General features: G+C 38.8%; 1 protein-coding gene across 1 annotated transcript in view; it reads right to left on the bottom strand.

The window, feature by feature from the left end:
• Positions 1 to 12,109, bottom strand: part of KNTC1 (kinetochore associated 1) — a 68,804-nt gene that overhangs the window by 27,067 nt on the left and 29,628 nt on the right. Inside the window, exons 27-39 of the mRNA XM_060029349.1 lie at positions 11,840 to 11,938; positions 11,116 to 11,219; positions 10,863 to 10,962; positions 10,283 to 10,417; positions 9,632 to 9,751; positions 7,702 to 7,774; positions 7,020 to 7,087; positions 4,143 to 4,423; positions 2,777 to 2,949; positions 2,234 to 2,331; positions 1,531 to 1,669; positions 1,000 to 1,056; positions 331 to 494 (exon numbers count right to left, since the gene is read on the bottom strand). Of these exons, the coding sequence (XP_059885332.1) occupies positions 331 to 494; positions 1,000 to 1,056; positions 1,531 to 1,669; positions 2,234 to 2,331; positions 2,777 to 2,949; positions 4,143 to 4,423; positions 7,020 to 7,087; positions 7,702 to 7,774; positions 9,632 to 9,751; positions 10,283 to 10,417; positions 10,863 to 10,962; positions 11,116 to 11,219; positions 11,840 to 11,938 (1,611 nt within the window). The remainder of the gene's footprint in view (positions 1 to 330; positions 495 to 999; positions 1,057 to 1,530; positions 1,670 to 2,233; positions 2,332 to 2,776; positions 2,950 to 4,142; positions 4,424 to 7,019; positions 7,088 to 7,701; positions 7,775 to 9,631; positions 9,752 to 10,282; positions 10,418 to 10,862; positions 10,963 to 11,115; positions 11,220 to 11,839; positions 11,939 to 12,109) is intronic.

Below are 12,109 nucleotides of genomic sequence, written 5' to 3' on the forward strand. Positions count from 1 at the left end.
ACCAATTTCCTTACAACAAAGCCAAATAGGAAAATGTGGGTTCCAAATTCCTTTGTTTGGCAGTGCTTTTTTTTTTTTGCGGTACGCGGGCCTCTCACTGCTGTGGCCTCTTCCGTTGTGGAGCACAGGCTCCGGACGCGCAGGCTCAGCGGCCATGGTTCACAGGCCCAGCCGCTCCGCGGCATGTGGGATCTTCCCAGACCAGGGCACGAACCCGTGTCCCCTGCATCGGCAGGCGGACTCTCAACCACTGCACCACCAGGGAAGCCCTGGCAGTGCTTTTGTATCTGTATTTGCGCAAAGTGAAAGTAGTTGTTCTCGAAACTGTACCTTGTCACTCAAACTGGCATTCATGAAGTTTGACACAGAGTGCTGAAGACAGGTACCAAATGAACCAACTACAAATTTTAGGGCCAGCTCCCATTGGCTAGATTCCTGAAGGTTCTGAAGCAAGGCAGAGATGGAATTGATAATAGGTAACATAAGGCTGTCTCCTGTGAAATGATAAAAGTATTTTACTCGAGTACAAGTATTTTAATATTTAGATTTTTTTTAAACAAAGAAATACCATATCTGGAAATTGTTTTCAGGGACGGTCTACTTCTTCAATGCAGGTAATGGTCATAGAATTTATTCTCAAAGTTAGTAAATAAAAGAGTTAACATGAGGCTTGATCTAAACCAGAAAATAGCTAGGTACATGGATACTGAGGTACTTTGATTGTAACTTGCCTATTTTGAGATGCTTAAATCATTAGCTGAAGAAAACCATTTCTCTACTTGGAAGACCAAATTTATGAACAGATTCATAAAAGTTAACACTATAAGCCAAATGACCCATTTTCCTGACAGTTTGGAAGAGTAACAATGTAACAGTAATAATTAAGAAACTATATTAAGGACATTACATCAGATTCATATTCAGGATTTCAAGAAATTTCTATGTTGGCCTATTTACAAAATTGTAATTCAATGGTTATACGTTTCTGATGTCAAATACCTTCACTGATGGAGCAGTATGGTAAACTTGTAGAATCGAAGGGATATCTCTTGCTTTCTACAAAAGAGAATAAATTCAATAACAATAAGTAAAATAACTCTCTTTTAGAGCACATAGTCCCAGAGATACTTTAATATTGTGCTCGTATCAAATAATGTTCTAAAGCAACCTGTTACTTAAAAAAAAACAAAACCTTTACAGGTCTGGATGTATAGATAAGTGTACATCCAGACCAAGACGCAGAACACTACTAGCATCCAGAAACCGTCCCCTTGCCCGCTTCCAGTCTACACCCCAAGGGTAAACACTACCTTGATTTCCAATAGCATGGCCTCCTTATAGCCCGTCCTTGTACTTTACATAAATGAAATCATACAATACACATTCTTTTGTTCCTCACTTCATTTGTTCAGCATTATGCCTACAAGATTCATCCACGTTACTATGTGTAGTTTCAGTTCCAAACCTCTACCATTTAAACTTGCATGAAGCAGAAGTACACAGAAAAAAGAGGACACAAATGAGATTTACCAGACAGAGGCACAAGTGATGAAATCAATTCATAGATGACAGGGAGCACCATCTGGGACTCGAGAACTATCCCATCTTCACTGAAGAAGTCACAGTAAGACCACTCCTCATATGGATCTTTATGAGTTCCAAAGGAAGTCTAAATATCAAGTCATACAGAAAAGACAGATAAGGACACTCCAGGACACAGATTCCTTCTTCACCAAGCAGAATCCAGAATCAGATCTATCAGAGCCAAACACAATGTTGATGGTCAAATACAACCATGTAGTCTGTTTCTTCTGGTCTATGGCTTAAAATAATGCTGCTTTAAGTTAAATTGTTACTCAGGGAACTCCCCGGTGGTCCACTGGTTAGGATTTGGCACTTTCACTGCGGGGGCCAGGTTTGATCCCTGGCAGGGGAAGATCCTGCAAGCCACATGGCCAAAAAACAAAAAAAAAAACCAAACTGTTACTCTGGACAATGTCCAGAGATGCCTTGTTTGAGGCCCAATGTTTCAAAAGATAGTGCAAATTAAAGCCAATAAATATTACTAGAAAAGAGAAGTGGTCTCATGCCCTTAAGTAGTTCTCTGGTCTAGAGTAAGAAAATATGAGAGGTACATTCAGTATTTTTATAAACTATGCAAGTGATTTAAAAGTGGTGTGTAATGGATTGGGTAGGGGTTCTGTTTAAGGAAAAGAAATTCAAAGCAATTTACTTTCATGAGAATTCCACAGTCATCCATTTGGCACTGTCTGGAAAGCTCTACTGCCATTAAAGTATATTTACAGAGTTCTAAGGCATCTAGCAAAAAATCTGAAAGAAAATGGAGAAAAAAATCATTAAACTAGTATTTCATGTGTTTAGAACAACATAAACAACCTTTAAATAATTACCATTCAAAATTCTAAGGTAGGCCACAAAGCAGAGAGAAAGGTTTCCACATAGCTTTGACTACCCTAAATAATACAGGTCAACATTCTTTTTAAGCTTGACTTGAAAGTAAGATCAGATATGGGGAGGCAAGGAATTTCACAATCTTCTGAAAGCGAATATTGTCAATAGTCAGAAATGACATTGTTAATTTTGGAAATACTTTAAAATAGTAACCCCCATAGAGATTCAATTATAAGTGTCCCCTTTGTGAAAGAGGGATAATGATCGCTTCTCTACCTCAGTGTCCAACTGTAAGGAGACAGCATTAGACAAGTACGAAATGAAGCAGAGAATATAAAACCACGTAGATTATAAATCTTGTCACCTGGACTGCAGATGGTGGCAGCCTGGCATGCTAGATCATGTATCTCAGAAGGAAGATTTAGTCCCTCAGGGATTGCCATTGGAAAGCCATTAGCCAACATCTGACAAAGCTTCTGACACGTCAGGAACAGCAATTTTCCAGTGTTGGTGTTGCAGTGATACTTAAACAAGTCTCTTTGGAAGAAAGGAAGTGCGGAAGTTAGAGCACTCATATGGAAAGCAGATGGATTTGCCTTTCTTGGATTAATATATAACCACTGGAGCTTCCCTGGTGGCGCAGTAGTTGAGAGTCCACCTGTCGATGCAGGGGACACGGGTTCGTACCCTGGTTCGGGAAGATCCCACATGCCACGGAGTGGCTGGGCCGGTGAGCCATGGCCACTGAGCCTGCACGTCTGGAGCCTGTGCTCCGCAACAGGAGAGGCCACAATTGTGAGAGGCCCGCGTACCACAAAAAAAAAAAAAAAAAAAAAAAGTATATATATATAACCACTAACAACATTTACAATGCCTTTAAATGTTTTCAGTGTGCTTCGTTTTTCAACTTGCTTGGGATACCACTAACTATTGCACTGCAAGGTGACCTAAACTCAATGGTTTGGTTACCTAACTACACCCGGTTAGTCACACCTCTTGTATGCCATCACTTTCTTTCTTTAAATAAATTTATTTATTTTATTTATTTAGTTTTGGCTGTGTTGGGTCTTCGTTGCTGCGTGCGGGCTTTCTCTAGTTGCAGCGTGTGGGGGCTCCTCTTTGTTGCGGTGCACGAGCTTCTCATCACGGTGGCTTCTCTTGTTGTCAAGCACGGGCTCTAGGTGCGCAGGCTTCAGTAGTTGTGGCACGTGGGCTCTAGAGCACAGGCTCAGTAGTCGTGGCGCACGGGCTTAGTCACTCCATGGCATGTGGGATCCTCCCAGACCAGGGCTTGAACCTGTGTCCCCTACGTTGGCAGGCAGATTCTTAACCACAAGTCCCTACACCACCACTTTCTGACCCAGGCATCCAAAACAGGCTCTCAGGGCGAGAAACCAAGAATCACGTCTGTGGAAGTGAAAGGGTCACCATCCCTATCCTCGTCACCGAAGAAGTAAATGAAGGGCTTCCCTGGTGGCACAGTGGTTGAGAGTCTGCTTGCCAATGCAGGGGACACGGGTTCGTGTCCCGGTCCGGGAAGATCCCACATGCCGCGGAGCGGCTGGGCCCGTGAGCCATGGCTGCTGAGCCTGCATGTCCGGAGCCTGTGCTCTGCAACGGGAGAGGCCACAGCAGTGAGAGGCCCACGTACAGCAAAAAAAAAAAAAAGAAGTAAATGAAACCAGGGTTCCTTTCTGATGAGCTGCGTGATTTGGGGACCCGGAACTCACCTGCATTTTCTCAGTGCCCCTTCCACGTTCCAGTCGTTCAAGGCCCTCAAGATCATCTTGGCCTCCAGCTCTTGCCGGGACACCTGCAGGGCCAGCACCTGTCGGTGCAGCTTGGACTCGGCGCTCAGCCTGTCCTCCTCGGCAGCCGCAGGCTCTGCTGGCCTCCAGGGTTTGTGTTTAGCCTGTGAGACTTGCTGAGCTTTAATGTGCTGTTCCCGGAGCTCTGCTACCAGGGAACTACTGCTGTAATCTTCAAATGAAAGAAAGACCTCGAAGTTCTCCTGTAGCAAGGCAAGCAAGACAAAGCTCCACGTCTGTCCAGTTCATCTGCGGTTGAAAACCATTGGAGTGTCTCGAAACTCTATTTTACCTCTCTCTCTCTCCCTTGTAAATCAAGAATTTAAGACTCTATATTTCAAAAGTAACTTATTATATAAAGGTTGGAAAAGGGGAAAATATCACTTAACCCAGGGCTTTCTCAACTTTGGCACTGCTGATGTCTTTGGGTCTGGTAATTCTGTTGTGGTAATTCTGCCCTAATCCTAACCCTAACCCTAACCCTAACCCTAACCCTGAACAGAAGGAGGGAGGGATTAAGTATTAGGTTTGTGCGATTCTACCCTGGTGGCTTGAAGAAGCTAGTTTTGCTCTTTTCTGTAATAACTTCTGGTTAGCTGCTAACACCAGACCTAGAATTAATTTTTCCAGCCCAATAAAAGGATCCTGCTGAAGCCCAGGGAAGGACACCAAGAGGTAGTGGGAGTGAGTGAGACCTTCTTCTTTGACGCCACACTTCAGAAGGGCTTCTCAATCTGCCAGATGATTCTGTGCCGCAGGGGCTGCCTTTGCACAGGAGGATGTTTAGCAGCATCCCTGGCCTCTCCCACTAGACCTGGCACAAGGATTGTTCCATAAATGGTAGCACCATAACTGAACATGACTTTGCTTAGATCTAAACCATTGCTTTAAAGTACCTGTAATTTTCAAATTTAAGAAGACCGCGGAGAAGTTAACTTATGCTGACTCCTGGGTGCTTCACACAAAGACATCTATTGTTTAACACAGAAGATCGCAAACTTTTGGGTTGTAGCACCTCTTTACACTCTTAAAAATTATAGAGGACACCAAAAAACTTTTAAAGGAGATATCTATCAATATTTACCATATCAGAAATTAAACAGAAAAGTTTAAAATACAAGAGCATATAAAAGTGCACATACCATCAGCCTTTAGAGCAATGATATTACCACATCATGAAGCCTCTGAAAACCCAGTATACGCTCATGCGAGAATATGGATGGAAAGAACAATTTCTTATTTTTGCTATAAATAGAGTTTTAATCTCATGGACTCCCTGAAAGGGTCTCAAGAGACCCTTGGGAGTCCATGGGCCATACTTTGAGAAACAGCAGTACAATAAACTGTGATAAATTATTTCTTCTTTACACACTTTGAGATAATACAGTTGCGAGTTAAATCTGCCGGTGTGTTAATTTCAAGTTTTCACAAAGAGATCCTCACATCTACCCAATATCCTATTTGATGAAACTTATCAGTTAGCCCTTGACAGCCCTTCTATTTATAAAATCTTTTCACGTTAGGAAGGCCCTAGAGCCAAAATAAAATAATTAATTTCAAATTTCAAATCTGAAGACAATCAGTTCAAAGTTAACAGAAATTAATTTTCAAGAAAAAGTGAACTGCCTAGAATGAAACTATATAGAAAAAAAAATTAAGACATTATGAAGTAGACAGTAATCTTTTGGGCCAGTTTCTATAGACAATTTGCTGTCTTTTGCAATATTTTGAGACACTGTGGTGCCTCAGTTTCCTCATCTGTAAAGGAGAATTATAACAGTACCCTCCCTGGGGATCTACTGTGACAAATAACACATGCAAAGCCCCATGTCTAGTACATAGTAAGTACTGAGTAAATGACAGCTACTGTTAGCCATCATTCCGGGCCACCAGAGTTAAATAAATAATCTATAAAGATACCGTAAACCAAAATGGTTTTTTAAAAAGGCATAAACTAGAATACAATTAAAAAACAGAGAACAGTTCCTTAAAAAGTTAAACATAGAATTACCATATGACTCAGCAATTCCTCTCCTGGGTATATACCCAAAGGAATTGAAAGCAGGAAGTTAACGGATATTTGTACATCCATGTTCAATGCAGCATTATTCACAGTAGCCCCAAAGTGGAAACAACCCAAGTGTCCATCAAGAGATAAGTAAACAAAAATGTGGTAGAGCCATACAGTGGAATATTATTCAGCCAGAGACAGGAAGGAAGTTCTATACATCCTACAACATGGATGAACATTATACTAAGTAAAAAAAGCTAGACACAAAAGGACAAATGTTTTTATGATTCCACTTTATATGAAATTTATGAAATAGGAAAATTCAGAGATAAAAAGTAGATTAGAGGTTACGAGTGGCTGCGGGGAGAGAGGAATGGGGAGTTATTGCTTAACAGGTGCAAAGTTTCTGCCTGAAGGAATGAAAAGTAGATACTGGTGATGGTGATGGTTGTACTGCACTGTGAATGGAGTCAATACCACTGAATTGTAAATAGAAAAATGGTTAAAATGGCAAATTTTACAATGTATGTACTTTACCACGATTTAAACAATCAATAATGTAATACACCCAAAACCATTGAATTATACACTTCAAATAGATTAAATGTATGGTATGTGAATTATATTACATTAAAGCTGCTTTAAAAAAGAGAGACAGAAAGAGGAAAAATCAGTATATCTGAAGTCTCTGAAGGCTAGTACAGAAGGTTTTAAGAAGGAGGAACTGATCTATGTCAAATGCACTGATGAGTCAAGTAATAATGTTCAACATGGCTTAACATCTTTACCTGTAAGCTAGCAACAGTTTTAAATTGTTTCAAGGTTTCTTCCCATTCATCCTTCTTCTGCAGATTGTCTGTAATTAAATTTTTAAAAGTTATAGCATACATCCAAATTCTGATATTATCAGAATTTTTAAAAGCTAAAATTTTAATTCGCTTTGTTTTTCCCAAGTCTTCAGTAGTTCTTTTCAGATTCTGATAGAAGACAATTTAAGTACAAAAGGAAATCTAATTATTCTTTCTGAAGGTAGAAAAGAGAAGTTTGTTGATTACAAAACAAATGGCAATTTTTTTGAAATAAATTCCAGATTTTTTTTTCCCCAAGAGAATTACTTTGTTAATTGCTTTAAATTCAAGGTTAAATGGGTTTTTTCCCAATCATAACCAAGTGGTAAGTGAGCAATGTGAGTAAAAAGTGCAAGGCACCAAAGAAATCTAGTCCAGCATTAAACAGTCACTGAAGCATATGCACAAATGATGAGCTGATCTTACAGGCTTCTGCTCTTACACTACTAATCAAAAGAATAAGGCAAGAAAGCCTTTTCATGAAGTAAAGTGTGTGAGATCAAAAAAGACAATCAGAGGCAGGAAAACTGTGGGTCAGGATGGGAGATGTCACTGATGCCCTCTTCTGAAAAGGATCAGCTTTAGAACTAAACCAAGAGGAGCGAACAGAGATGGAAACTACCTTTCTGAATGTCACACAGTAATTTAAGAATGTCTACTGATGTCTTCGCTACAGACAGTCTCCAGGCCTTGTCCTAAAAAGAAAAATGCAAAATGAAGTCCCTTTCTTGTATTTGCCATTGTATATGTAGTGCATATATAGACAAATAAATAAAAAGCACAGAATCAGAATAAACAATAGATATGGCTTAAGAGTTGAGAGGTCTGTGTTACAGGGAGTTGGGCAGCCAAAGAATGCATCATAATTGAATAATACATAAGCTAAACATGAAAAATACCCATATGGACTCTTGGATATATGATTTAGAAATACTATAGAATATGCAAATCTCCCAAATCACCTTTCAGATACACTATAATTATCTTTTTTTTTTTTTTTTTTTTTTTTTGTGGTACGCGGGCCTCTCACTGTTGTGGCCTCTCCCGTCATGGAGCACAGGCTCCGGACGGGCAGGCTCAGCGGCCATGGCTCACGGACCCAGCCGCTCCGCAGCATGTGGGATCTTCCCGGACCGGGGCACGAACCCGTGTCCCCTGCATCGGCAGGCGAACTCCCAACCACTGCGCCACCAGGGAAGCCCCAGATACACTATAATTAACAGGCATTTGGGTTTTTTTTTTTTTTTTAACAGCTTTTACTTATTATTTGAGAAAAAATCTGGAAAGGATCTCTGGAAAAGTTAAAGAGAACTGAACTTGTTTAGTATAGAAATCAGAAGTCTAAGAAAGAATCATCCTTAAGACTAAAAAAAAAAAAAAAAAACAAACTTTTTTTTTTTTTTAAAGATAAGAAAAACCAAAGAGGGAAAAGTTTTAATTGAAAGACATGGTATGTGTAAAATGCTTAGCAAGGGCCGGGTCCGTACAAAGTACTCAAACATTTTGACTACGGGCTGCAGTTGAAGCTGGTGGTTGAGAACACAGACAGTTCGAAATGAGACTCTGCCACTTTCCAAATACCCTTGGGAAAGCCACTAATTTTAAAATTTTAGTTTCTAAACTCAATCAAAAGGAGCTAACAATAGGGTCTCCTTCACAATTTTGTTCACAGTTTTATTGTGAGGAAGCAATGGACAATCTATGTGAAGTATTTAACCTAATGCCTAGTGGACAATAAGAGGATAATAAATTTTAGGTGTTAAAAAAAAAATCATTTCCCTAAAGGTAAAAAATGATTGAAGTGCACCACTGAGAGAGGCTGGGAGGTAAGTATCTTCAAAGGTTTAAAAAACTCAACTACCCTGGATAAACTAGGTTTTCGGTCCCTTATCTCTCTACCGTGAATTGGCTCTCTGGAAACCGTTTCTAAGTTTCAACGTTCTGTTCTCAGATTAGATTTACTTTGGTTCTGTGGCTGACATTACTCGAGAGTAATGACTATGTCCCATACAATGCAAAACACTGTTTATACTTCAAGGCATTACAGAAAATTCTTTATGTATAACAGATACTTCAGTTAATCCTTTTGATCTGCAGATCCTAGATTATTCAGTGTGGGCTCAAAGCCACTGCTCCAAAGCAGCTGTATTTGTTTGTTTTTCTATATGGTAAATTTTCTATATAGTAAATGGGAATTTTAATATTAGGCCATTCTATGGGCTTCCCTGGTGGCGCAGTGGTTGAGGGTCCGCCTGCAGATGCAGGGGACACGGGTTCGTGCGCGGTTTGGGAAGATCCCACATGCCGCGGAGCGGCTGGGCCCGTGAGCCATGGCTGCTGAGCCTGCGCGTCCGGAGCCTGTGCTCCGCAATGGGAGAGGCCACAACAGTGAGAGGCCCATGTACCGAAAAATAAAAAAAATAAAAAAAAATTAGGCCATTCTAGCAGTGAGAAGAGCAAATACTCATATTTGTAAGTCTGTCTTTTCTATCCTGTTGATAAATATCCATAAAAATTGGATTTATCTGCATTTTATTTAGTGAAAATCTCACCTCATTAGAATTATCTGGTTCTTCCTGTAATGCCAGCCGTGCCCATATGATTACTCTTCCTGCAGTTTTCTGAGCTTCAGCAGGAGGCAAAGACCTCAACAGAAGGATACAGTCTTCACCCTGTAAATGGAGTTTGAAAGGAAGAAAAAACAGCTGCTACCTGCAAAGGATGATTTGGCTTTACCTCTTACTTTTCTATTTAAAGATGAAAAGACATCATTTTGAAAAAGACATTATGGTTCCATGGTTTAAAAATCTGAAAATTCTGTTTTGGATGACAGCAAACAGAAAAAGTAAATTAAAACACTCCCCTTTGTATTTTGTAATTCTTAGGTACGCCTGTAGTTTTAGAATTATATAAAAATAAAGACACTTAAAAACACAAAAATAAAACCCACCTCCTATTCTGGAAACAAAGGGTCCTACACATATGTAAAGCATGAGTCTGAGTTTTGTTAACTACCAAAGACTAAGAAAGCTCATTAGGTATTCACAAAATACTTAAAACAAAACTATACATATAGGCCAATCTAACGTCTAATGTTGGTATAACTTTATTTTGTGCTTGTCTGTTTGGATAATTTGATAGTTAAATCTTTAAAAACTCAAAACAAACCAACCATATAAAAGTACGATATAAAACTTTCACACCTTTTCTCTATCAATCAGGTCAATAATCCTTAGACTGTAGATTTCGTCTTTAGGCAACATATATGCTTCGGCCACCTTTAAAGCATCTTCTAAAGAAGATGGGACATCTTGTTTGAGAATGTATCTTACCACCCTCTGAAATAAGAGACAATACACATTTCTTTGTTATGAAATCTCACAGAGAGCCCAGAAATCATTTGTTCATATAATTAAAACAATGCAGCAAACTCTAAACTGTATGAAAAATTAAAACATGATTTGCATTCTGAATTTAATGACAGTCCTTTCACCCTTCTTTTTTTCCCCTTAGCTTTACTGAGGTTTAATTGACAAATAAAAATTACATATATTTAAGGCGTACAACATGATATAATATATTCCTTCAGCTTCTTAATTTACTGTCTGTTGTCTTTACTACTCTAACAACCAATCAAACACTCTCTTAACATTCTATCTAACAAAAGGGAAGCGGTGAAGAACCTAGCTCTATTAATCTTAAAGAATATAAAATCTGGTTAAATTTCCCATGTTGCTCTGGAAGTGGAGCAAAGGCGTTAAAAGATTCAATTATTGTACTTACCATTATTTCCTTGCTTAAGAGATTCACCTCCCTTATTCCATAGCCTCGTAAAAGTTTCTTCATCTCCATTAGTTTGTAACTTTCCTGTAATAACTTGACTCTAAAAGTAAATTTATTGATATTAACATAGACTGTCTTTTTTTATGAAATACTAAGGGACACAGTAAAGGATAGAAAAACATATATGAATTTCAACTCAAAACATGAAGTCTATCTAACAGCAAAAAAGCTGTTTGGTACACTGTAATCTTACTTGGGATGGTCCATCTCCAAGTGCTGTTTCACCAGCTGCTCCACAGCTGCACTCCAGGGCACCACTGCTGCATACATTATCTTGAGCACAGCATCAAATATGAGCTATAAAGACACACACACTGACAGTGAAGAGCCCTCGGATTTACTTTTCATGCAAATTAATGACACAGCCTGATCTACAGCAGGGATCTTGCATCTATTGGATAGAAGCTTGAGAACATTTCATCTTCTGACTGCAAAAGCATATGTCTTCCAATATTCACACATGAAGGGCAATTTTATTATTTAGAAAAATTCAGAAGAGTATTTTCTCTGCTGAAAGTTAAATCATATAGCTCTATTAACTTTCTATAGACTCTGTGTTTAAAAATATTCTCCATGGTTTTACTCACATTTTACAATGGTGACTAATAACAGTGTGAAGTCAAAATAAAGGCATATGATAAACATATTTTAAAATGTCTCTATGTTTGTAAGACCATAGAAATGCCTGAAAATATATGCATCCAACTGTCCATGTGGGTTTTTCTGGGGGTGGGAATGAGAAGACTTTTTATTTTCATAAGAAAAAAGGATTGAGTGGTTTTTATTTCCTTTTTATTCTTTTTCCTATTACACAAATTCTCCCTAAAAAATATATATTGCTTTTGTGACCAGAAGAAAAGTTTCAAGAAAGGATGCAATGCTCAAAAGGAAAATCTATATGATCACTATTTACTTACATCTGTGTCAGATAAACATCCTATTACTGCTATAGCTTTTGCTTCCCATGCTGTATCAAAGAGTGAGGTGAACTTTGAGCTACATCTCTTCAATAAATCCTAAAATGGGATAAACATTTTTTTAAATTTAAGACTCTCACTAAAACATCCCCACACACATATATAAACATAGATAAATAGCTTTTATGGATGCGTAAAAAACCAAAAACTTCTACTTAGCCATGAATGCTGAACAATGGTCAACAAGTGCAAAATTACCAAAACCTTGGC

Source organism: Delphinus delphis, chromosome 13, assembly GCF_949987515.2.
Source record: "Delphinus delphis chromosome 13, mDelDel1.2, whole genome shotgun sequence".
Classification (NCBI taxonomy): domain Eukaryota; kingdom Metazoa; phylum Chordata; class Mammalia; order Artiodactyla; family Delphinidae; genus Delphinus; species Delphinus delphis.